The sequence below is a fragment of the Anopheles merus genome, chromosome 3R (genome assembly GCF_017562075.2).
Source record: "Anopheles merus strain MAF chromosome 3R, AmerM5.1, whole genome shotgun sequence".
NCBI classification, from domain to species: Eukaryota; Metazoa; Arthropoda; class Insecta; order Diptera; family Culicidae; genus Anopheles; species Anopheles merus.
The window spans coordinates 48,992,249-49,020,073 of NC_054084.1; the positions used below are offsets into that span (position 1 = coordinate 48,992,249).

At 41.6% G+C, this 27,825-nt stretch overlaps 1 protein-coding gene across 2 annotated transcripts; it reads left to right on the top strand.

The window, feature by feature from the left end:
- The first annotated feature begins 354 nt into the window (after positions 1-354).
- LOC121596755 (insulin gene enhancer protein isl-1) lies at positions 355-27,064 on the top strand. Of its 2 annotated transcripts, XM_041921959.1 has the most exons (9): positions 355-441; positions 615-1,186; positions 19,479-19,668; positions 19,753-19,883; positions 19,956-20,174; positions 23,192-23,312; positions 24,473-24,635; positions 24,738-24,950; positions 25,787-27,063. In XM_041921959.1, exons 2-9 carry the CDS (start codon positions 1,042-1,044, stop codon positions 25,985-25,987), a joined length of 1,383 nt encoding a protein of 460 aa, XP_041777893.1. In that variant the 5' UTR covers positions 355-441; positions 615-1,041; the 3' UTR covers positions 25,988-27,063. The 2 variants fall into 2 exon arrangements, with proteins under 2 accessions (XP_041777893.1, XP_041777894.1); XM_041921960.1 differs by lacking the exons at positions 355-441; positions 615-1,186 and adding an exon at positions 19,070-19,150 and having other exon boundaries at positions 25,787-27,064.
- Positions 27,065-27,825: the final 761 nt, after the last annotated feature.

The window sequence follows — 27,825 nt, forward strand, 5'->3', positions numbered from 1 at the left end:
ATACGCGTTAAGTTTTATAATTATAAAAAATATGTTTATTTATTAATCAACAACTTCGGTCAAACAAAGAATGTACGCATAATTACGCTCATATTTTTTTATGTTTTTTTTTCGTTTTGTATTATGGAAATCTCTGTTACAAGTTGTAATAATATATGCAGAGTTATTTTTTAAATCATTTATTATACGATCCACTAAATTATCTAATCGGTCGGAATGATTGAAACTATTAATACTCGAATAAGATCTCAATTTCTGATTTGTGTCCTTTTTCGCCTAGTGTGCGTACATAAGCTGCGTACATATAGGTGCGTAGATACATGCTTTGTAAATATCGTTTCAGTTCTAGTTCAGCTCTCGTGCGTGCGTGTTCTCCGCGTACGTACCGCAGTTTTTTTCGGCATCGTAGTTTTTCCGAATTTTCGACCTCCGAGGATTTATGTGCGTTAAGCATTGTCGGAAAACTAATACGTCAAACAAAATCGTCGAAAAGCATTAAGCTTTTCGCAATCCGAAACCAGTGCTGTGACCTTAGTGACAATTAATTATAATAAGTTAATTTATTTGAGTTTCTTTGTTTTGTATTTGTTTTGCATGTCGCGCGTGTTCCACAGTGGAAGTGTTATCAAAAGCAATCCGAAATTATTTTTTAAGTAATACGGGAGCAAATCTTCGCAATCCTCATCCTCATACTGAAATGCTGTGCGACTAACGGGCAATTATGCTGGATTGTGTAGTTTTCTGTGCTAGTGCTCTGGAATAAATTGTTGTAAGCAGTTGGCGAATAGTAAACAGTGTATCCGATAGTAGTGCTGCAATTCGTAGAAAATGCAACAGCCTCAAAAGCATCAAGCAGGCGTCCAATAGAAACCATCGCACATTTCCAAACATCGGAAACCCTCCTCAAAAAAGCATTCAGTGTGTGCCTTAGAGAAAAATAGTGCTGATATCCAGCGATCGGAGCAGAAACCAGCGGTTCCTTTATAGGCATCGCAGTACTACAAGTCCTGATCAACATCTTTCCCACCAAAATCATCCTATATGGTAATGGCAGAGATCGGTGGCCCATTGGCACACCAACTACCCTTACACAATCATAGAGGTGGACTGGTGCAACCGTCGCTGGTAATGAACCATCATCTGGATTCTTTGGACAGCAGTTGCCATGGACCAAACATTCATCCAAGTAAGTGACAGTTCTAGATTGGACAATCTTACGTCTAATACGTTTGCAATACTGTAGTGGGACTAGAGTTGTATATTTTTCGTTGATAACGATACCTTTGTAATAAATAAACAACGTGCACAGAGGCTGGCATAAGCGTGTTAGGCATTATAAAGCATAAATAATGGTCTAAGCAAGAAACAAAAGTGCATTAACTCTGTTAATTGATCAGTTTTTAGACTTGCTTGAACTATTTTAACTTTTGGTGCCAAGCTAAACTCAAATAAGAAAATAAAACCTGGTTTCAAATAAGTCTGGTCGGTACATCATCCAGTGTCCCATTGTTTGCATATGTTTTTGTTGTAAAATTACGCACGCAAATGGCTTGTAAAATATTTCCCAACAATGACACCTTAAAGTGGGAAAATCCAACACATGCCGGTTTACAGTTTTCATAACCAGTTGTTCCTTAACCGGTAGCACGGAATTCCCACACTTTCTACATAATTTTCAAGCCTGCTTTGAACAATACCATAACTGCTTCAAACCAGTTACTTGTTTAGCATTGCAATCATCGTTTTCGTTGCAGATGTAAATTTGCCCAATATGCTTACAGCAATGCATAGAGAATTATTACTTTAGAGGTAGCTTTAGCTGATCCGAATCACATTTCCACTCATCTGCTTTTCACTATGGCTTTTAAGATAACATCCTTACCTCTAATTCAGATGGCTCAGATGGCTTTAAATAGCTTTAGCTGATCCGAATCACATTTCCACTCATCTGCTTTTCACTATGGCTTTTAAGATAACATCCTTACCTCTAATTCAGATGGCTCAGATGGCTAGCAGAGAACAAATTTAGTGTATAATTCAAACCTACTGCTATGTGCGTGATTAGTAGGAGCCGAAAGCCATGTTTCGATGTTTATGCTTTAATGTTTCCATTGATCGACCACCAACGAGCTATTTTTCAGTATGTGAGAAACTGTCACTAAATAGCTTTAGCTGATCCGAATCACATTTCCACTCATCTGCTTTTCACTATGGCTTTTAAGATAACATCCTTACCTCTCGTTACCACTGCCATTGCCAACTTCCTGATCCCCGTCGATGGAACAGCTGGTGTGGATCTTCAATAAACACATTACGCATTAGGCGCACAAAAGTGTCAATCTTTGCTGCATCGTAGACGACTCGTCAAAACATCGCTCGAGAGCAAAGGTTTCACACTCCTCCCCCAGAGGTCTGTTATACAATTCCACGCGTCATCCATCATCGAGCAAGAAGCAAGTGTTTTATTGACGATCGAAGCGATTTTGGGTTCACCCGTCTCCATTAGCCGGCATGGCACTGCTTGCGTGGTAATGGAATAGTTTGGTGGCGACGGGGAGAGCCAACTTGGAATAGTTCACTTCCCAGTTTAATGTCTCTGGGTGCAGACTCGGCGGGATAGCCCGATTCGATCTCAATCCAAAGCAGCGCTGCACGGTGACTACAACAGCATGCACTTCAGTTTCAAAACGCCCGAATGGTGGAAACATCATTTTTTCCAGCAGTTATTTTTCAAAGCGAAGTAAAAAGGAACAAAAACTAACCTCTTGAAGGAAAATTATGTTTTTGTTGTTGTTGGTGTTGTTGTATGCTGCACGCTTTATTCTGTGAAGCCGTCGGAAAATGGGTATGAGGGAATGCTGCGACTCGATGCAGTTGAAAAGTAAAACATGTGTATTTGCGTGTGCAGGAGTCGAACCTTTTTGCCTTTATAAATATACACCACGAGCCGGCACTGACTGAAAATGGAATATTGGCCATTTACTCCATCTGTCTGTCTAGATTGTTTGTGCATGTCAATCACGCGGATCGGGTGTATATTTTTTTTATATCGCGGCAGTTGCACAGCCGAGTGCACATAGAAAATCGATTGGCAAAGCATGCATTTAGAGTTGAAAGCATTGTCATTCGGACGTGGTGTGAAGTAATAACGCATTAAACTCCCTCGACCGACGGTGTTTGAGGTGTATGCTGTTTTTTTAATTGTTTCCAAAAGGACTATCTGTTTGGAGCATTTTGCTGGTTAATACATAACTAAACGTACTTCATGCATATACAAGTAGGGAAAAATATAAGCTCTCGTTATAGTATTTTTTACTCTAATTAATTTGTGTTACAGCCTTCGCTCTGGTGAGTGCTTACAACAGTGCTTCCCTTTTGGTTTTGTTAGTACCACCATCCAACATGTTACATCATAATTGGACTGACGAAGACATTGGAAATGGAAGGTTCATCAAGGTCCAACAGCTTTATGCTCGAGTGCCCACTGGCGCAGTGAAAAAAGTCATACCCAAACGCTACTCCCAGGTCCCCCAAACAGTTTTGGAGAGTCCAATCTGGCCAATCTTACCTGACCATACGGTGAAACAAACACTGAAAATAAAAACACACAGCTGACCTCGCACTACAGCTGAGGTGACCACAAAGTAAAGGTATTTGCCGTACGGTTTGTCTGTCGGCATTGCGGCGTCATAGAAGAAATGGACACCTTAAACAGGAACCTCCATAAAACCGATAAACGACCAGATAATTTAAGGAGAATATAAAGTTCACACTATTTTACGATCGACCACGGACCACAACCATCTTTCTCTCTCTTTCTCAATTCTTGTGTTCCGTGCTATCTGTTGCTTGGCTTTCATGGCAGCCTCCAGCGAGATGTCGTTTCGGGATAGTTCTCTGATGACCGTTACAAGAGAAGGAAAAAAGGAACTGACTCTAGGAAAATCCGACTGAACCTTGTGTAACCAGGCCAGAATCTGCCAAACGTTGTCTGATCCTGATGTGCGCGATGTTGAACGCTTGGGTTTTAACGCTTTTTGCGCGTCATCACATCGTGGTAAAGCCATTAAAAGGCACGATTTGCTGTTTGTGGCGATAGGATAGTGAAAATTATTTAATTACCGAGAAGATGCCTTCTCGTTGCCCCACCATCGGAACCATTGCAAGAGTAACCTCAATCCCACCTACAGCAAAAATACTGTAGTCGAAATGGCAGATCACGTAATGTGCAGTTTGGTTTTTTGTTTGCATTTTGCTCAACCTAAACCGACTACAGGCATCAGGTTGTCTTGCCTTGAGGGAATCAGATAAAGGTTTCTGAGGAATGTAATAAAACTGTAGCACACCTTGAAAGCAGCTTTTGCGCCTCATATTACTGTCATGTTCACGGTTTCTTCCTGCGAACCATATGCATACGGACACCCTACGTAAAAGAGATGAATTTCCGCAGAATTCTTTTGGAAATTTGTTCGTTCTGTACGATCTACTGTTTGTCGTAACGGTGCCCTATCTAGCTCTTTACTTGCCACCACGAAATATTGGTCAAGAAACTTGAACGTTGCTATGAACCGGCTCCGGCAACGGCATAAAGGGCGAAGGATAATGGGCAACGGCACAAAACGTGTACGAATTATTCATACGCATGATTAATAAACAGTAAAATGTAGAATTAGCTAGCGATATGAATATGGATTATCATAAATAATGCTTATAGTTCCTTTGCATAGCTAAGCGATTATGACGATTAGTTTGCTTGAAGAGAAAAAAAAACATCCATTTTCAACGAAATGACGAAGACCATTTTCCAGAACCACAACCATTTGCTGAGCCTCCGAAGATGGAGGTTTTATGCTTAGTGCACCCACGTCGTGGATGTTGGACATTCATTCACTGTATCTATTTTCCACTCAAATGCACCTCACACTCATCCTCATTATGTGTTTCATTACCAACAGTAGCAACAGTTGCTCAGATGATGATGATCGTCTTCGTAAACTTCCATGTTTCAATTCACTGGACTTTTGTTTTACCTTTATCTAGATCAGCACCCTGGCCCTGGTGAATGTGGTTGCCGGTTGGACTCTCTGAGGACAGACCAAGACTTGCTACAAATCTGTTAAGATATTATGTGAATTTTGCAGCCACGACACCATCCTTTATTTTGTATAATTGGAAGAATGGATTAAAACTGGAACAATGATGAAGCGTGATCCGCTCGGAATTGAATCGTTTTCTTGCACATCGTTTTCACATACTCTCAGTTCGGCTAATTGAATTCAATAATTGCTACATTCCATAAACATTCCTCCACGTTCCCACACGCACAGTAATGCGACGGATCCGTTTCGTTTGGTCTCGTTTTGCACTTGCTTCAGTATTGCATGTTACAATACGCATCACAAGTATTGCAGCTGGCACAGAAACCTTCCAAGCCACACAATGTTCCAGCCCAATCATATTCCAATTATTTCCAACATCTGTTTCACCACTCCGATGTTCACCACCGGCCGGCAACACTTTGAACCAGCGTTTAGCAGTCGATCGCAAGCAAGTCTCTCGGTTGTTTATTCAATTACAATTCGTGTAGAAATTATTCATCTAAGCACAGCCAAGCCAAACCACCCAAGCCGGTCTGCGGCCTGGTGTTGTCCCAAACTGACCCATAGCAAAAATTGAAAGAAAGTTCCCAACGGTGGTCGAATGGTTGAATCGATCGCGCAGCATTCCCATTCGGGGTGGGTCCCGCGGGACCTCGCATGATAAACATCATGTTGACGGATGCCCCGCACGATCGACAAAACGGTCGTTTTGGTGTTTTCCACCGACGAAGTGTAAACAAACAAAATTGCCCGTATTGGGTGCGGGAGATGCTGGTGGGTTTGTTTCTGAATGTGGGAACATATCATTGTCCCTTACTAATTGAACTCATTTCAATACTGCAAACAGTGGATGGCATCAGGATGGACTACATCCGCACAAAATTGGAAATAATCTGAATCAAATTGATTACATTTTCCATTCCGATTTTCCAACATCGAATGAATGCAACGAATATTGATTATTTTTCAGGATTACCTCCAGCAGTCTCATCGGTCTCGAGAGTTCTTCCTTCCTGGTCGAGGAAGTTGTTCCGGTAAAATTCCCCAAGTTTACACGCCGGACATCGAAATGATGAAATGCTGCAGGTGTATTCAATGGACCAATTCACTAATGGACGGATGAGCGGGTATTTTATTTACAACACGAGAATCAAACTAAGAACGAAAATGGAATTTGATATTCATATCGGAAAATGTGCATTGGATACTTGAGAACCGGAACAAATAGCATTTTTGTTTCAGGGCTGTTGTTTACTCTACTGCATCCAGAGGCTGTCAGATTTTATGTGGCTTGGGAACTCGTTATAGATTGCCTTTCCACAGCCGCTTCCGTTTCCTATTTGCTTTTTAATGCAAGCTGTAGGGTATTCAAGGTGGAAATAAAACACGGTTCAAAAATTTTACTACAACTGTTGAAAAAAATTAAATAACAAAACTGTCGTGAAATGCTACTTTTCTTTCGTGTACCAGCGGTATGAAAGATGCGACATGCAACCCGACAGCACATGGACTTCGGTAATTGGATAGCATTAAATGTTTGCTACCGGTTGCGTGAATCTTTCCAAATCTCCGGCCCGGCGCAAAACAGAGATCAAGCTCAACATCTCGATCGCCAGTGACAGATCCCATCAACTAACCGTCAAACATGCTGTGCTTGCCGGTCGACACGGCAACACGTGATTCAAGAAATGAACACTCATATAAAATCTGTCCCACAACCGTCGGACTATGAAACATTGGGCATTAGTAGCGATTTTAGAAGAATTAATCAGCTGGTCAATCTGACGTGACGTGAATCCGATCGACGTTGGGTTCCGATCCGATTCTCTATCCTGTAGCCGACACGGCAGCACTTGCGGGTGAGCTTTCGGATTTATCTCATTTGCCCGCGCGATGACGGACTGCCCATATTAGTGGCCACGTTGGCGTTGTTGTGTAACAGTAGCCTTAATCTCGATCGATTCACTTTCCATAATTATACACACACACACACACACACACACACACACACACACACACACACACACACACACACACACACACACACACACACACACACACACACACACACACACACACACACACACACACACACACACACACACACACACACACACACACACACACACACACACACACACACACACACACACACACACACACACACACACACACACACACACACGCACACACACACACACACACACACACACACACACACATACAACCGAAACCTACCCCAGTGCTAGATCGGGAAGATCGATCGAAAAGTCAAAATAAAGCACACACAAAAAATGCTCTCAACCTTCCCCTCTCAGAAAGAATGCCAGCCAAACTAAAAGGCACCTTCGCGCCGTAGGATCAACGGCGGTCAACCTTTGCTAACAAGTGAGATGTGAGAAGCCGAAGCCGGTCGGCACTTTTCCTCTGGCGGCGAGCTTAGTTCTTTATCCATTTGCCAGCTTATGGCACTGCAAAAATCAACACCACACGCCGCCTCACTACACCGTAGAATAATAAAACAAAATAAATTTACAAAATTCCTCTATTAACTTCAAAATAAATTTGCTAAATAATTTATTAAAAACCAATACACTCTGCGTGCGAGCAGCTTTCAAATGCCAGCGCAGGAACAGCAGCGGGTTAGCGTAGAGGAGAATCCGTACTTCATGACGACACCACCACGATTTTATGCAAATTTGATTACCATTTCGTTCGGTTCCGTTCTTTCGGTTATGCGGTCTCTACCTTGACCACGCTGGTCTGCCAGTCTCTCGGCACTTATAAGTCACAGCAAAGATTGGCTTGGCCTCGCGTATTGGGTTATTTTATTAAGGCAAAAAATATAAACGAACCTGCCTGGAGGGCTGGCACAGTCGTGCAGCATGCGGTGTGGCCAGTTTAGTTGCGCGGGATTGTTTGTCGGGCGGTATTCCTGTGCAAAAGAAAGAGAATGTAACAACATCACGAAACGATATCAACAGGCAGACGATGGCGAATACCTTGTATCCTTTACCAGCCCTTTTACAGCACATAAGGGCAAAAAAAAAACATAACAAAAAGTTCCATGCTTTAGCGCGGTGAGGCAGCATCACATCCGAGCCGAATTTTTGACACCATTTTATTTATATTAGTTTTTTTCAAATGCATCTACCATATTTTTCATATTGCATTTCCTGTCAAATTACTGGTAAAAATACAGAAAAACTAAGGTTTTTACTTAAAGTACTGTCCTGCGTCACACAATCCAAACAGATTGGTGCTCCAAAACGACAAGATTCCCCGACCTCAAGGCTCTGTTGTATATGATTTTTTCTTATACCCATGTGTAACCTTTCCACAGCGAATGTACACCATATGTGTCTGGTGTGTTTTGTTTTTTACTGTTCCTGTGCAACGCTGTTTTTTGCTTCAGATCATTGCCGACAACTTTAGCCATCACGAAAACCACAATCATTCGCGATCCTACCGCGCAAAGGAATTGCCGCCATGTTAATGCAAATTAAGCACCACCAAACGGCGGCGACGGAAAGCAGAAAATCTTAGCAGGAGCAAAGAAAAATTGACGATGAAAAGAACAACGCGGATTGGGCTCCACGAGTTACCTTCGAGATAAGAGCCCATGCCAGAATCGATTGCAGAATCGTTTGTTCTGTGCGTTTGTCTGATATTACCGCCGAACGGTGGAGATGATTTTTTCGAAGGGCACGCAAATGAATTGGAATCGGAAATCTGTCAATCGGAAATGCGATAAGCAGTTTGCGATAACACATTTTTGGCGGTCCCTACTTAGCTGCGGTTTTTTTTTCACTACATTACTACCCAGACCGTTGGAAGTGTATGAGTACTTTCGCATATTATACAATTCCGGTCCAAATGTGTCACTATTCGTTTAACCGCATATCCTCCTGTATATGTAAGAATGACAAAGGTAATAATTTACAATAGGTACGTTTAGAAATCATGATTCCTTGATGACTAAAGTTTCCCGTAATAAACTGTCTAAAAAGGATGTTAAATTATTTACAACTGTGGATACAGAATTCGTAACTCATTTGTATATACAGATGTTTTTTTCTGTTTTGTAAACATAATTATCTTACAAAATAATATTACCGTACAAGCAGGGATTCCAACATAAATACATATAATTTCGTTGCATTTGCACCGTTGCACCAAAAGTTTATTTGCAACGATTCGTGCCATTCACCAACCGGTTGATTCCTTGAGCTGTCCGATAAATATTCGCCAAATTCTCTCTCGTTATTTCTTTCCTAAACATACCTATTCGTAACTTTTTATGCCACCTTCCGAATTTAGTGCAATAAATCTTTGCTAGATAGGTTCTTCGTTTCAATACCATGCAACCGCCGCACGATCGCATATGCGTGTGACTTTTTGACGCCTTGATCTCAGCTTCCGACCGAATGTCAAGTCAGAGTCCACAACGTTTGCCCAGTGTTGATGAAGAAGTCGTTGAACGGAACGATTCAGAAGACGTTGACGACGACCACGACGACGATGACGATGACCACAACGACGACGATGGTAACGAACATCAAAAGTGATGACCATAAGATCTCGTATCTTCAAACGACACGAGAGGAAATTCAACAAGTGCCACACCACGCCACGTTGTGTGTGGTCGGTTTTATAGATTTATAAACAAATTATGTATGTTTTTCTTATTAGAGTCACATTTTTCATAAATTAGCATGTCCAAGTGTGAAAGCAGTATAAAGCGCAGTGAGCAAACGATGAAACAAAACCTTCCATATCCAATGCACGACCTTTCGGAACACGAATAGGTTTTCTGCGATGTGCTATGTGTTGTTAAGGCTGCTGCTAAAGATCGTTTGTAATCTACGACCAAACGATATCAACATCGTCTTGGATGGCAGCTTGTGCTCAACTCTATTCGAAATTTCCAGCCAAAAGCACAGATCACGTGCTTTGCTAACAAGACATCGTATGTACACTCTACTTTCACACTTCCGTTAAAATAATATTGATCGACTCAAACAAATGCTACTGTAGTTACGTCAGACGATTTGGAAGCAATTGAAGATTGGAAGCTTACCGATGATTGAAAGTAGAAACCTTTGACTTAACCCTGCATATAAACAGGAGTTACGGCGAATTTTGTTGTTACTGTTCAAGGATTGAGAAGCTGTGAAATGGTTACATACTGTGCTAATGTTTAATATGTAGATCGTACTTGCTCATGACAAAAAATAGTGCTAGAAATGTTTGTTTTTCCCAATAACTCTTTGACTATCTAAAATATCCGCCTGTCAATCCCGTTGTTGTATGATGTTGTTGATGTATCACCAAACTGTCCCTGTTCTCTGTTTTCTGATCTGTCCAGTACCGAAACGAGAAGATTTATTTCCACGCGGTAACCGGGCCTTTACTATATACAGTTTCAAACCAAATGATGTTTTTGTCACCGTTTCCAAACATCATTCCTCCAGCAAGGAAAATCGACAACCCCGCTACATTCCCCCGCAACAGCGATCCGTGGCCGGGTGTGTCGGTCGGTTTTGGTAAGGTTGTTGGTACTTCATCAGTTTCCTCCCGCGTGCTTGCAGCTTACAGCTCGCGCCGGTACTAGAATGATGGAAGACATTATTCATGCCGTTCTTTACTCCGCTTTTCATCATCGCCGTTTTCTTTTTGTCGAATTCGTTCGATTTCTTTTTATACGCGCTTCCAACGAATCCGCCCAGCTATCCCGAATGCCGCAAAATCCTCTGAGGAAACATCAAAGACGCTTTTCGGTTTAGTTCGTCCTGTTATATGCCTGCTTATCAGTCGTGGTTGTTCGGTTGCCCTTCCTCCACAGTTTGCTACCTGTTTCTTCCCCACAAACACGAGTTCTTCGCTGCTTTGCATTTCGAGCTCTGTGATGGGCCCACAAACGCGATAAATAAAACTAGTCAGCAGCTCCGAGCCTGGGATGTAGCGTGCAGCATGCCAGCAACCTTCGAGCAGCGATACCGCGCGGCAAGAACGTAACACCAAAACGAAACCAAAAAATAAACGCTCCAGTCTTACGGTGAGCAAAAGCTGTTGAAGTTTGGCTGCCGTTGCCGCTTCTGCTCTTAAATAAGCCCGGGGCTGGTGCCGACTTATGGCTTTGGGCACGACATAGCAGAGCAAAGAACTGCGGCTCGCACTGGTGACGAAAGAGCTTGCGCGGGAAGACCGCGACACGATCACCCGACACGGCGATATTCGCTAATTTATCTTCGCTACCTATGCCCCGTCAGTGACCGATCAAGACTGCTGGCCTGGGTTGGAACACTTGGTCCTACTTGCCACGACCGAACGTAAGGGCTCACAGGTGCATGGCGGTAGATAGTTTGGATTCGGTAATGATCGCACGTGCTAATTGGCCCTCCACACATGGCTAATACCTGCTAATCGCAAAAGCAAACATTAATCGGCACTTCGGCCGGAGAGGAAGGGTCTTAGTGACATACTTGCGAGTGTCTGGATGCTGCCATTCGGGAGTGTCATGGGATCCCAAGGCCACTACAGCCTTGCGCATCAAGTTAGGCGACGGTGGTGGTAATTTAAATAAAACGCATCTCGAACCGGTGTAAAGAAACATTGACGAGTAGCGGATTTTTCGATTGTCTGAAACCGAGCAAACCAAATACAATCGAATTCATTCATCATTCACCAACGATGAACTTTTGGTCAACATGAGGTGAAACGTTCACACTAACAGTTCTTGAGCAAAACTCCGTCGGACTCGCTAGGTAGAATCGTCTAATAGGAAATGGACACGGCTGTTATAAATCTTAAAATTTTACAACATAGCAAGGTGTGAAGAAATAAAACAACTCCAACACAAACAAAGGTCAGATCTCTCGTAGTAAGATTCTTGTTGATACCGAACCAGACAAAAGATTGATCCAACGCCCATGCTAAACATTGCTTCATCGCCGCGCTCGGTGCATTGTCCTGCCTCGTGGACGGATAAGTTGATTGGCGGTTGAACAAAGAACGTTAAGAAAAACAACAACCTATTTGTTCTTCGATACAGCACAAAATCTCTATCTCGTTGGTCGTATAAAAAAAAACATGGCAAAGATCGATCCATGATCGGTAACGACACTCCCTTGCGAGAAAATGAATCCACCATCTCGCCAAACTCGCTTTAATAACTAAGCCAGATATGTACGCGGTGCACTCTTACTACTTGTATCGGGCCACAACACTTCAGCCCCTGTTTCATATGATGTGCCCCTCTCGAAGTTGAACAATATTTTAACGCCAACTTACGATCGATTCTCATTGCCACTCGGCGATGCGCTTTGATGATCGTTGAAGTGTACCACGGCTGGAAATATACATTTGTCTCGGTTCATTCAAGAGGCCAGAAGAGACGGCGGTTGATTACGACAAGAACGCACTTTTTCACTATAAATGTTGCAAATGAATTGCACTGAAAAATGGCCGACTTCAAGGGCATTCTAACATGGTCACGCTAAGGTCAGTTTGCCACCCGATTGCATCTTGCAAATTGTACATCTGCCTTTTTTATCTTGTAACAGTGCTCGTACACGATGTATGGGGAATGTTTCGTATACTTTATAAAATACTGATATTGTTATTAATCTGTATATTCAACTAACGCGTGTATCGACGAATTGTTTATGGAACAACAATTTCAAGAGAAAAACATCAAAATAATGCTTTTACGAGAAAGAATTCTTATACGCAAAAAAAAACAATAAATCATACCTAATAAGCTACCCATGCCCAACACACACTAGATTTGTTGATTCTTGTTTTCGTAGAATGTATACTACTATCCGTCTCATACCCCGAAGTGCTTCCGAAAATTCGCTGAGCGTTTATACTATTTCAACTCGAAAGCTTTACGAGATGACTCTTATGATTTATGGATGGTCATAAAACTGAACCATGGGTCCGGCAAATCAGCATAATTTATAACAAATTATTAATCCATTAAACGAGAATTATTACCAGCCCGGTCGCGTAGTTCAGTGGTCGAATAGACGTTCTCGTTTCTAAAATCGACGGATGTTTAGCTTTCTCCTTCGAGAAGCATTTTACCCCCTTAAGCTTGTTTAAATCTTTCGATTGTTTTGCTAGCCTTACCAACGATCCCAACCTCACCTTACCCTGTTCTTTCCAAGTAGATATTTTTACTCACAGAAGGACTATCTTCTCACTTTAGGACCGATGGCGCCGTTCGGATTGTTGGGATGATTGTTTACAACTTTAATCATTTACCTTTGGGTTGGTTAATTTTTCCTCCATTCAACACTGGTGGAGTGTTCTCGGAGTGCTAGGAATGAGGATAATTGATTGAACGATGGGAAGGAAACAAGCACAGTGCTTTCGTCATTCCACCCCATCCACTTGCTGACAGACATTCATTTTCAATGTGTCACCATTCTTGTGGTTGATTGGATCATTAAGTTCGATTACTCATTCGTTTCGAGAATTTGCTAGCATCCTAACGCATGCTCTGCTTTGACTGGTGGAGTAAACACGCTATGTGGTGATCATGCTTCATGTTGCTCTTAGTTGTTTTTTTGTGTGCCACATAGTTTCGGAAAAAACAAGGCAAGTTATCTTTCCAATTTTCCAATTTTCAAACAAATCTTGCGACTAAATGATTTTCAACGGAATGGAAAGTGTAATAAATGTCTCACGACTTATAATTTCACGACATATTAAGATCGTTAGGCGATTTTTTTTCTGTTTCGTCAACCCTTTATCCGTTTCGTCATAACGCGGTTATGTGTAATAGCTAATAACGATTTGTTCCGATGCGCATAATTGTACGCACTTTTGCGTCGATAGTATTATTATCAATGAAATCGCTATCATCAAACCATACTCGTATCCTAGACATCAAACGCGGCTGGCAGCTTTAAGATTCACAATACTTTGAACAACACCGAATCAACACGAACAAACCAAAGATGGGAATGAAAGATAACCATATTCAAATCAATTCCAACCCATAAGCGACCCTCTAAGGTGACACATTTTGTAGGTATTCGGTGTCATTAATGTAATCGATCGTCTTCATCATCATCATTAGCATCTAAACGCAGCATAGCAACGGTCCTGCTGTAGTTTCGTGAAGAATAGGGTCCTCGAAAGGGGGTATAGAAACAGTGAATGAACAAAACCAAAAAAACACACACAACCACACATACCAGCATAGAAAATAAAGGCACCGATGCATAGCCAACTGGGAGGTGCAGTCACAGCTAGTTATCGATGACCATGACGGCGCCTGGGCTGGAAGCCAAACCAAACAACATATTTATGGTAGCTTGGGCACCAACGATCATCCAGACCGGCAGCACCTTCTCGTTGACCCTTGGTGCAGAGCGGTCGGGATGCTGTGTTCGGTTTTATCGTTACAAGAGAGAGAGAGATTTTGTTTTGGGTTCTTGCTTCAGCCAAGGACAAAACCGCGTGATTACTTAGCGCGATCCGTCGACGGACAGGCGTCCGTAATAAACTAGGTAAACACTACTGTCTCACCGGAATCGTCGGTCTTGGGCCCGGCAGAAAGACAGACTCTGATCAGGACAGTGACTCTGTCGTCTGTAACGGTTTCCAGTCGGTGAACTGCGATCCGTTTATCTCGTACCAATCCATCGCATTACTGCTTGACTTGGTTATCGTGCCGCAGCTCTCTCGTTTTGTTTTGTTTTTTAATTATTTTGTCCCACACACGTCCGTGCCCCGGTTCCAACATGCCAGTTTTACATCATCACTTGACGTTTGGACGTCAGTCTGACGAGACGATGATGATCTGTCTGGCTGTCTGGCTGTCAGGCCGGCAAAAAGCCAACAGCTGGATGGTATTGGCTTGCGAGTTACTAGCAGTTAAACTACAAAATACCCCGGCTAGTGCGCTCCGTAAACTCGGCATATATGAAAGGAAAGAGTTTTGGAGGTGATAGAAGATACAACAACTAGAGAGAGAAAAAAAAATCCCGCACACGCGCGATCATCACACCGAGACTCTCATTTGCAGCAACACGCATCTAAACCTATAAAAAAGTGATCATAAAGGTGTAATAAAAACGAGACAACCACGACGACGACGATGACGGCGGCGACGATGGTTACGGCAAGAGAAAAAGATCAACGAGACCTTTTGGAAACGATGCAAACGATTCATCAAGGATCAAGGTATACGGCACGAATGTTGCTTAGGCAGTTTTTGGGTGGAACAGCAAAGCACGGCGAAATTAAAAACAATAAAACAATACACCAAACCAACAACACCGACCGAGAGTAACAAAACACTCTCAAATTAACCTAACAAGATACCTGTTTTGGAGTTTATCTTCCTGCCTGTGGATGCTTTTCTGTTTATCTCCCTTGGCAACCGATAGAGCAGGCATTTCCGTGTGGTGCAACACAAAAGAGCTTTCCAGTGAAGCCATTTGCGACGGACTAGTGCCACGGACTAGTCGATCGCGTGCAAGTTCTTGACCCACGTTCCGCTTGCCATTTGGTGTTTCGTTCTTTGTTCGGAATGTGTATATGTGTAAGCTTTATAAATCGTTTAGTCGAAATTTGTACATTATTTTATTTGTTTAGAATTTAATTTACATTTCACTATTTATAAAATGTTCTCGCTTTCTTATTCCTATTATAAGTGACACACGCTTTGGCATTGTTGATACACACTCGCTCAGATTGCTTTTCCTGGCTTGCTTGAAAACTGAGGGGAGCCGAACATAAAATTAATCACCATAAAACCTTTCTGCCATGAAAATCGGGCGCGTGCGGTAACTGTACGATTAGAAGCGAAACAAACTAGAGTAAAAGGAATGGAAAACAAAACTGACTGATTTTTTTTATCAGTCGTTAGGCTGTCTCATTTTGTAAACGTTCATGATATGACTTTTTGGTTTTGATGTATTTTATTTGATAGTTTTAGTAGCACGATGTGCAACGATTAGTAAAAATTCAGTTGCAGTTGCAAATTGCCTTTTCACTGGATGGAAGTGAAAACCCCATTTGGATTATAAATTAGGCCAAAATGTATCACTTCTGAAAAATACAGCACAATTTTACATGATACCACGATATAAACTTGAAAAAGCAAAAAAAAGCAAACGAAATATGCTGGACTTTACAGACGCACACGCCCCGCGAGTACAAGAGCCAATTGAAGAATGCTTATTTAAAATGTATGTTTTCGGTGGACGTGTTTATACTGAGTCCACAGGCCTACAACAGGTTCCCGTTGTCGGCAAACTTTGAAGTCAACAAAAGCGGATTGCAAAGTACGCTAGGTCGGAATTGAGGTTGATGCAGAAACCGGTATAAAGATGGCTGTTGATGCTTTCCCGGATGAGTCCTGGGTGCTGTCAGCACTCAAAGCACTCCCCATCGTTCGGTAGCGAACTGGAGATCGTTAACACCGGAATCCTGTTTTGCTCGTTCTATCTATATGCGTGGTTCTTCCGTTTTCGTTCGTTCGTCACACCAATTGTAGGACTTTGTTTGATTGAATAATTTATTTGTGTAAAGTCGTGGAAATTCATTTGAATTTTTTGTTTGTTTTTTTCCTTTTTTATGAAATTATCCCCCGGACAGCCCGTGATCATTTCATGCTCAATTTCAATAGAATCTTGCGTTTGTAAAATTTGCATCCAATACAAAAAAATGGAACTCAATGTCAATTGCTAAGAATGTAGGTAATTTAATTCTAGCAAATGCCAAACAAAACTCAAAAAACGAAAACTCAGCAACACATATAAAAGCATTCGTTTATCCTTCGTACGATAGTACATGTGTTCAGAAGGCACTTTTTGTGGTGTCAGTTTAACGCTGCCACTAATTGAACGAATAATTTGAACGTATTAAGTTGTTAATGTGACCGAGTGTCATGATAATTAAAATGTTTGTAGCTGTAGATAGGTGCTTCAATTTCACCAGACATTTTTTGTTTAATTTTTCAACTATGTGCCACACTCGAATAGAACTTCTAATGTGCAGACCTAACTGCTGATTAATTTAACTGAGAGGACATTCTTATGAAAATTATGTTTGTTGCTGTTTATGTTTAAACTTGAACTAATCAAGAACGAACGACTTTGAAAGAAGGATAAAAAATTATAATTGATAAAAAAGGTTGTGTTTGTTGTAGATCACTATGTACTTAAAGTGTTGAGTAATATGTTAAACTTTGCAGCTTTAATTGAAATTGAACAAGATGAGAAAAAACATCCATTCCCTGCAAGGTTTGGCCGCAGTGCTATATCTTTTTTGTTGAGTCAGATACACGTTACGGGAGTTTTCAAGAAATTGTCAACATAAAATTTGCTCGAAACAGCCTTTAGTTGAATAATCCATTTTAATTAGAATACTATCCTTGATTCGGATTCTGACCGCCAAGAACTTGCTACGAAATTTAATAAAATTATATAAATTTAACAACCTCGGGGCTACTTAAACATTACTGCAACGCTCAAAGTTCATCTTTTACTTGCACTTTTTATAAATTTATTTTTATATATATTTTTTTTTGAAAATTATCCACTGTTTTGTGTTTCACATTTTAACTATACATGAGCTATTTTTTATGTCGTATCACATTTCACACCGTTTTATATACCTTACAATTTTGCTAAACTAATCATACATATTTTTTTCAAAAAGTTTAAAATGAACCTTCATTGCCGCTCAAACAAAGCCGCTTAGAAGAGCTCTTCGATTATGTCGCTTTGGGTACCTTAGGTTGGGGAACAATCGAATGGTTCTACAAAGAATATGAAAAAAAAACTTCCCTTTCCACTTGAAAAACCGCAGCAATAAATGGAACCCAGTGGTTCGGAGACTGATGGAAAGATTTGCTTTTCCACTAGTATGTGTTTAAGGTAGTAGGGGAAAACAATCTCCCAGCGGATTGAAGACTCAGAGCGTATTGAATGTACATGGAATGGCGGATGGCTGACGAGTGAGTTTGAGTTTTGAGCGCAGGCCCCTCAGTTAGTCCTTGCTGGCTTAAGTGTTTTCCGCCATAAAGATAAAAGGGAAAAACGACTAAGGGAGTTATCGTTCGAACCTTGGAAAATTTTGGAAATGTACATCGAACGATGCAAACGTCCATAATCATACACTCCAGAACCAGTATTTTACTGTCGTAGCCGAGAAAACAGCTCCGAGGAGTACACTTTCGTCGATTATTAGCAGTAGTCGCGTATATTTGTGATTTCGTGAAATCACAAATGCTGTTATACCGTATGCTATCGTAGCGTTCCGTCAACAGCAAGCTTTAACGCTCGCAAGGTTTCGTGCATTCGCATCGCATGACAGAAATTAGCATGTTTTCTGTACGGTGTACGAAGTGGTGTATGAAGAAAATGTGCAATTGAGTTTTCTCTTTTCGCGTGACAATGGCAGACGGAATCTCAAATAGTAGCGTCGATAATGCGTCCTGTAAATGGTATGCTTCAGCGCAATTGCTATCATATTTCGTTTTTGAAGCATTGCGTGGCAGGAACCAACCATATCGTGTTCATATTCTCGGACTAAAAAAATGGAAAATTTTAAGCTAAAAGAACGGTATTTTTCATATTTTTGAGGATTTGTTTTCTTTTAATAAATATCGAGAAAATATGAATTGTTAAAAAAACTGAAGCTTTACAATTTACAATAGTTTCAAATCACGAAGTACTCGATTGTATATAGTAGAATGTACATAGAACGACGTGGTTAGTGTGTGTGACTTCGCGTGTATAAGACGTATTTGTGTGCGTGATATGTACCGCGCAAGCTCCGCCTACAAAGTAAGCACGTCGTATCCAAGCGCGCTATATATCACAACATAGGGTGAAGAATCTTTAACGCTAGAATTCGTTCAAAACCTTCGCTTGGAATTGATTTGATACTAGCCCAGTGTTCGTAGTAACTAATCTATTGTGCTATTCACCATTAAATTTTGACATTTTAATCAATGTGAAAATAAAGATAAAGTTTTAAAACTAAGACATACATTTGTTCAGCTTTTATGCTTACATTTGTTGGTTTGTTTTAATAGTTCGACGTGAAATCTGCAATCGAATCACATTTTGGTGAATTGATTGGGATTTTTTGTGTTTTAATCAAATTTAATTAATTTAATTATTTGGGTACATGTGTTTGGAGTTCTCTATCACAAACAATCAGAAAGTTAACATTGACATATAATGACAATTACAAATAAAATGTTACATGTTGGAAAAAGTGTAGTTTTACTGCTATCATTTACTATCATTCGATTTTTTTTCAATATTTTTTGTATTTTTTTTTCCTTTATTCTAAAAAAACTATGGACCACTAAACAAAAATATAATTTTAACTTTTGTTTTACAGAAAAAGAACGCTTATCCCTGTGCGTTGGGTGCGGCGGTCAAATACATGACCAATACATCCTGCGTGTCGCACCAGACCTCGAGTGGCATGCGGCCTGCCTAAAGTGCCAGGAATGTCGTCAATTTCTGGACGAGAGCTGTACCTGTTTCGTGCGTGACGGCAAAACCTATTGCAAGCGAGATTATGTGAGGTTAGTGTCTTACTGTCTTCAATGCATCCGAATTGAATTGAGAATGCTTAAAAAATACCCCCTCCCCCCCTAACTCCCAAACAGATTATTCGGTACCAAATGTGATAAGTGCGGGAGCTCTTTTAGCAAAAACGACTTCGTGATGCGGGCCAAAACGAAAATCTACCACATAGAATGCTTCCGATGTTCGGCCTGCGCTCGGCAACTAATACCAGGTAAATGTTCATTAAATGTTAAAAGTTTTTCGTAGCTTTTTTTTAAAATTGAACATTTAAACAACCCTATAGGTGACGAGTTTGCGCTCCGGGATGGTGGTTCGCTGTACTGTAAGGAGGACCATGATCATTTGGAGAAATCGTCCCAAAATGGCCTCATACAGGGTGTAGAGCCCAACAACAACATCAGCGGCAATGCCAACAACAACAACAACAACAACAACAGTACCAATAACAACAATAATAGTTTAAGCAATAATAATCACTCGAGTGAACTTGGCTCCATGTCAGGTAAGTCTGAATATCTGTTTGACTAGGTCTGATGTCTCATCTTCCATAAATTATTGTACGACATTGTGTGTCGTAAATAAGAATGTTTATTGAAACATTTTTTTCGTGCCAGTCAGCAACAACGTTGTACTATGCCTCATTGACAGTTTAATCTTCCATTTCGAACAATCTTAATTCACTCATCTTTTCGTATGTTGTCAATCGATCGATTGAATAGCTAATCAGTTCTTATCGACGCCATCGCTTATCAAATATACATTCACACCTGCCCCGCTCGCGCATAACTATTCCGTCCACGGCAGATGGTAGCGGTGATAGAAAAGTATAAGCAAAAACACACACCCGACACATCAACCTGCGCCAACGAGGCGGCATAAGTCACTCATGAGTCCAGTCGGCTTTAAAGTACCTCAAACGCGTAACAATGATCGGCATCGCTTTAGGCTTATGGTCAAGTGCTTCATGGACAAATATTGTCTGATAGCTGGTTCCCTCTTCTGCCGCCACCCCTATCGATGATATTGTCGTATGGCAACTTACGTCCGGGTTGATGACGGCGATCTAGTGACGATCCACTTGAGGCCGTTGATGATGCTCATTCCTTCCCATTTTACCAGAATGATGGTGATGGTACTGATGATGGTAATGACGATGAGTAGTTGTGCCGTTCCTTCACACTCCACCAGCCTGCGTATGTCCTTCGTGTCCCTGAGTTACCCCCACTCCCACATGCTACACCACAAAATGTCCGGTTTCGGTATTTATTTTGTTCCTTCACGTTTGCCCTGCCGCCTTGAATCTCGATCAGCTTGTACCCACTTATGTTCGGTTGTGTAAATACTCCAGGCACACGGTCTACATCGGCCGAACTTGTCACACTGCAGCCCCCCGTTGCACGACGGTGTTCCGGCACGTTTGGTCGAACATGCGAAAAAGGGTAACGAGGCGGAGGCGAGCTCGATCGGAATCTTTTTCGGGTTTGTCTTCTGTTGATAGTGGCGGGAAAACTTCAAAAGACACTTTTTTGTTGTTTTGTTCTCTAGCATCTGCCCGAATGCATTTATATGGTGTTTCTTTTTGTTCCTTTATATTTTGATTTTGTTCGTTTGCTTGTTTGTCTGTTTATTTGTTTAATGTTTCCCATTTCTACAGAATTTATGCCAAATACATATGATGCAGGCAGGCAACGTACATATATTGCATAAACTGCATAGCATTTCATCCACTCAACAAATATCGTATTTGACATACATGCTATACTGTGGCTATATGTGGCTTTTACAACCGCTTAGGCTCGGGTCTATGAAAATGTTGGGGGAACATTTGTTGCCAAATCGTCAAATTCATGTTGCGGGAACATTTTTGTTTCAAATCGATTTGTTTCATATTTATTTGTAATAGAAAGATTGTCGAACAGTTTGCATACCAAATCAGATACTAAAATTTCAACTTAATTTTTAAGCCATTTTTATCGTCAAAACGTGCACAGTTTTTGAAATGAATAGGAAAATTTTGAAATATTGCCTTCGAACAAATGTTGCCTCAACATTTTCATAGGACACGGGCCTTAGTCCAACTCTTTTAAACATCGTTAATAGCGCTATTTTTGAGCTTCTGCGCTTGCTAATAATTACCATGGAGACGGCAATCGTCAAACGACAATCGCGTACATCACATGCCTCGAAGAGTGCTGTACAAGTGGTAGAAGCGGAGCAACAACACCAAACATACAGCATAAGGTCGAAGCATAAAGCAGTCCTACATACAGTACAAATGTTCCAATTTTAGGCCAACAAGTTTACTTCTCCCCGATCCCCTCCGAACCCACACCCTGCCACTGACCCTGCCAAACTGCTCACCCACACCACTGATTCGACAGCATCGCGTCTTGTATGTATGTCCCGCGATGCCTTTGCTCTTTCTCCTACGCCGGGCATGTTTTTGTACCGCGGCCGGCACCTCATAGGTATCGCAGTACCGATAATTGCAATCGCGATCACTGTACCGTAGTACTTAATATCGTTGAAAATGTTGCAGAGAAAATGCGTTCCCTCGACCGCACGTTTCCTGCGCTGTCTTTTCCTGCCTTTAAGCCTGCCGCCCTGGCAGCCAAGCCTGGGCAAGCATTCGTGGCTCGGGTTTCCGATTTCGGTAACGATTTTCCCGCCCGTAATTAGACGTGTATTGATAATTATCGGTACTGATCGCGGATCTCTACTATTCTGCCGAATTTGGCGGTACCGTGTTTGTACCTGTGTTTTTCTTTGCTCTTGCCTGGGTTTGCTTGCTTGTGTATTGACGTGGTACAGCCCGGCACCGTAGCATACTGTTGTGTTGTGCGAGCTTCTTTTTTTGTCTTATACCTCCTATCTTGTTTAACCCTACACCTTCACCCCTTTTTACCGTGTGCCGTGGCCTTTTCCCGAGTACCAGACCTTCTAGCCGTCTAGTACAGTCTTACAACCAAATAATTGACTCACTTCGGGAGTCGATAGTGTGCTCCTTCCTTTTCGTTCCCAGTTGCCTTTCGGTACAATTCAATACCGGACTTTGTGGTGCGGCGGCAAATCAACAAAACACGAGAAATAATAATAATAGATGTAATCGCGGCTGGCCGCACGGTTGATATACAGATACCAGACCGCGAAACCGCGGTCGGTAGACTGGCAAGAAAGAAAGAAAGAAGAATACAAAAAAATAAACAAACAAAAGGCAATCTTCACCGTGCAACGCAAATGTAGTTCATGTGAACCAAAGTTTGACATGAATTTTATCATTGCGGATACTCTTCTTTTCCCGTGCACGATGCGTTCTTGCAATTTTGGTGCCGTTCGGTGCCGTTTGCCTGACAAAATGTACCTAAAAGAAGCGGCTGAAAAGTTTTCCTTAATAAGATCATTCAGGATTTTATCCTCGATCGATAATATTTAAGTGCAACTGATAATGCATGATCTAAGCTTAAGCATAGCTTTATAGACGACACAATTAACCGAACGTGTTTTTCTTTTCTTCCACAGATTCTGGCAGCGAATCGGGATCTCATAAAAGCTTGCGAGGCAAAGGACCCTCCGGACCTTCGGACGGTAAACCGACGCGAGTGCGGACGGTTTTAAACGAGAAGCAGCTGCACACACTACGGTAAGTATCTACTCTGTAGTTGCAACATTTGATGGGTCCCTTTGGATGATTGGGCAAATTATTTACCGAAGCGGTGTGATGTATATTCACGCATTTTGGCGCTTCAATGGGCAGCAACCTAAAATTACCTAAAATTTTGATTGGTAAAATTAGGAATGCTTATGCGTATACATTTCATCACATTTGATCGATACAATTTCTATAGATGATGATGATGATGATGATGATGATGATGATGATAGTAGCATTCAATCAATGATTTCTAAAACGTTATTAGCTACTGTGGTGCCAAATAATGTACTAGACTGAGATTAAAAATGTTTAATGGAATGTTCTCATGTATGCGTCTTTCATCGTCACAAGAAGCATATTTTGTTATTACATTATTTCCCGATTATTTTGCACGCAGCAGAGACACTACTTTCTCAGATACTTTCAGTGAACAAAAGCAAGACAATAAAATGTGGACTAAACAATTCATCTGCAAAACGCAATTTTATGCGAAAAATGGTGTTTGATCTCTCTTGTGTGCCAAACACAAACAGCAATTTCACACAATTGCACCGACATTTTTAAGGCGTTATCTTGCCGTTATCCAAATGCAGGTGAGGGGGTCAGGGAGCGAGAGAGTGAGGAACTGATTCTGATGAATATCTTCAGCCAACAGCAAACCGGTAGTCGGTCATGCTGCATGAGCGCCACCACGTCTTGACAGTCACTTGGAGACACACTTGCAGTCACTCAACTCCGTAACGCGCAAACCGTGTGCGACCTACCGAACTTCCAGTCGCCTGTGAATTATCTCTAATTAGAAGCGCATATATGCATGCGATCGCCCGGCGCACACATGCGTCGAATGGCGTTGCCCATCATTAATATTGATTGCTAAGCGAAATACAAATTGTGCAAATTATTACCATAATGCCGCGTCGCTCGGTTGCGGAATGGCAAAGCGTATGCGTCAGCCCCGCGCAAAGCACGCGTATGCCGCGGTAATCTGGGTAAACCGTGCAGGCACAGTGTTTGCACAGCGCTTCACAGCAAACCAACCCATAATGCACATGTGCAATTTGAGATGCGTCTACTATCGAGCTTGCAACACCGCCAAGCATGTTCTTTATGTTTGATTTTACCTTTCATTTCATTTCTCCACCCCGCAGTACGTGCTACAATGCAAACCCCCGCCCCGACGCACTGATGAAGGAGCAGCTAGTGGAGATGACCGGTCTGTCACCGCGAGTCATACGGGTTTGGTTCCAGAACAAGCGCTGCAAGGATAAGAAAAAAACCATCCAAATGAAACTGCAGATGCAGCAGGAGAAAGTAAGCATGGTAGCATTGCACTATCTATTCGCCGGCCGATGGGCAGGGAGGAGTGTCAGTGAGTAACGTTTGCCCTACCTTTTTAATTCGATTGCTCCACAGGAAGGTCGAAAGTTGGGCTACGGAATGCAGGGTATACCGATGGTGGCCAGCTCGCCCGTTAGACACGACTCGCCGCTCAATCTGCACGGCCTAGAGGTAACGGCGTATCAGCCACCGTGGAAGGCACTGTCCGATTTTGCACTCCACTCTGATCTCGATAGCAACGGGTCGATCAATACGCACACACCCGCGTTCCAGCATTTAGTCAATCAGGTAAGTTAAAGTAGCAATGATCGCTGGTATTATGATCGTAAAATGTCAACGAACGCAACTGGTTCTGTTCGCGTAGAACGCAACTGTTTTGTTGTTGGTTGAATGATTGTGCTTTTTCCCGTGCAAACTATTGCTGGTTTACGACAAGTATCATATACAGTGCAGTAGGTTGTAAAATTGTTAACACTTCATAAGGCCTGTCATGAAAATTGTCTCTATTGTATGGAATTTAAAACCTCTATACGAAGCCTACAAACTTGCAAACTCAACATTTGCGTTTTTTTTTTATTAACGTTAAACAACTGTGCAGCTGCTATGCAAAACGATGAACCTACAAAATGGCAGTTTTGTTAGCACAATGGTACGAACAAAAGAGGTAGATAGGAGATGAAAATTGCAAAAAAGCTAAAGGAAACAGAACGCAACACAAATCCCGTCTTGGAGGTTGCCGCCATTAATACGCTGATTAAGCCGGAAGACGACGGCAAAAAGGATTCGCCGCGATACAAAAAATGCAAACCTAAGCCAATCAAGTAAAACCAGCAAAACGATGCACCATCCTCTACCACTGCAACGTAGCTATAACAATCCATGAAATATGCGTTAAAGCTCTTTGCATTGGTTAGTTTTTGGATGTGTCTGTTTTTTTTCTCTCGTTTTCCGTTCGTCATGGCTGACGTTCGTTATGGATATTGGATATGTGCTGTTATTTGCTCTGCGTGTTCAGCTTTATTTTAAATAAGTTTATTGAAGCGCTCACATAAACACAAATGTCCGAAACCTGTTTAATGTGTGCTGTATGGTACTTAATTTTGTACTCTTTTGTCTATTTCTAGATGCATGGCTACGACGTCGGTAATGGTGGTGGTGGCGGTCCTGGAGGTGGCCCCGGCGGAATGCCACCCATGCCGGGCCAGGGAGGCCAGGTTCCTCCAATCGGTTCGCACATGGATCTTAGTGGGCACCATCATCCGGATAGTACGGACTCGTACGTAACGTATCTCGAAAGCGACGACAGCATGCAGGGCAGCCCGTAATTTGTTTGCTCACACAGAAAACACAAACCAGCATAATAGCCCGCCGAGGTACGGGAGTAAGCAATCGAAAGGCAATATTTGGCAGCATAGCTTTTATTGAAGCAACACAAAAATGCCCCTTCAACTGAAACGCACCAGAAAATGATATTTGAAAACAATGCCAGGAATGCTTTTCATAGCCTCGTCATTGTAGGAGTAGGACAATTTGTTACAATTTGTCGCTAAGTTATTCTTCAACAGTATGGTTTTCATGCAACGCCGTCGATCGTCGAATGCTCGCTTTAAGTAGCATTGCGGAGGTTGTCTGTTCATGTATTTTAAATTTGGTTAGCATTATTATTTTATTTAATAAAAAAAATAACAATAATGGAATAAACGGGGAAAGCCAAATGAACATGCAAGAGGGTTGACGTTCTCAAAGTTGATTTACAATAGATTGGTTAACACAATAGAAAACCTAACTCGGACGTAATAGCGTAAAGTAAGCAGGTAGGGCAATCATACGGCCCGTTGTAAAAATTGTAAAATAATATCCTTTAGCAAACGTCCACTAGAACACTTCTACCTACCGAATCATCCACTCAAACGCAAAAACACACTTGCCTCTGGTTCTAGAAATGGTAAGCGGGATGGTAGTTATTGGAAGGCATTTTAAAACCGGGAACAGTATAATCCGAGTTCGAATCAAACACGGAAATTGATACGATTAGCAAAACTATTGTTTAGATGTAAAACTAAAATGGCAACTGTGACAACACGCAAAGGAAACCGCTAAAAAAACTAGCAGACCGAACTAGCATTGGGCGAAAGATGTTCAGAGTAATGGAAGAATGAGTAAAATATGTTTCTCGTCTCACTTGTAGCCGGCTGGCCGCATCATTTAAGATCAATTGACGGAGAAAACTAACCTGCTTTTTTGTGCGTAAATGAGGCCATCGAGTGAATCAAGTTCAGGAAGATAGATAGTGGTCTGATGAAGAAGATGTAGGTTTAAATAATCTAATCATACAAACAATATCGGTATTTAAAGAAAACTTTGAAAAAATAAGCATAAAAAAAAAAAACAGAAAATAAAAGTAAAATTCAAACATAGCTTTTGGGGTGTTTGTTCAAATTTCTTTGGAAGGTTGTGTATGAAGGAACCAGTAAATCGAGCAGGTTCGCTTGTTGTTCTGTCACATTGGAGTAAATGGTCAAAAGGAGCTTTGTTGTAAGTATTGAAAACTAATGCATCTACATCAGTGGCCAGTGGGTGGATTCAGGAGCACAGAAATTAAGCGGCTCCAGGGGGGTTCCGACGAGGGAGCCCTGAGAAAAGGAACCTACCACCCGCTCACAAGTAAATTTACTTCTCAGCCTTTCCCGGGTTCCGAATTTACACTTACAACTTCTCACTCGACTCTTCAGGAAGACCTACATTCGTGTGTCTGATTAGGGCCTCCGCTCGTGTTATTCCGCCAGTGACAATGGCAGCTTTAACAATACGTTGATTAAACAGATATGGGAGGCTTCGTCGATGCGAGAGCTCCAAAGATTGTAAGAGTGTCATATCAGTCCCATATATTTTAGTAACAGAGAGGCCATGTCTTTGCTACCGCTTAGAGCCTAGAGCATCCTATATCTGCTACTGATTACGCCAAGGATATTTTGTCTGTCTACTGTATTTATTTGATTTTTTTCATTTTTCCTTACTTTCCTCAGAATACATTAAACGTGCATTTTTTACAAAACTTTAAACCATGTGCTTTTAAAAATCATTTAAAAAAATCTGAAAGTCTAGGATGATTCTGGTATGCAAAGCGCCACAAATTGGTATTCAAAGCGCCACAAATTGATAT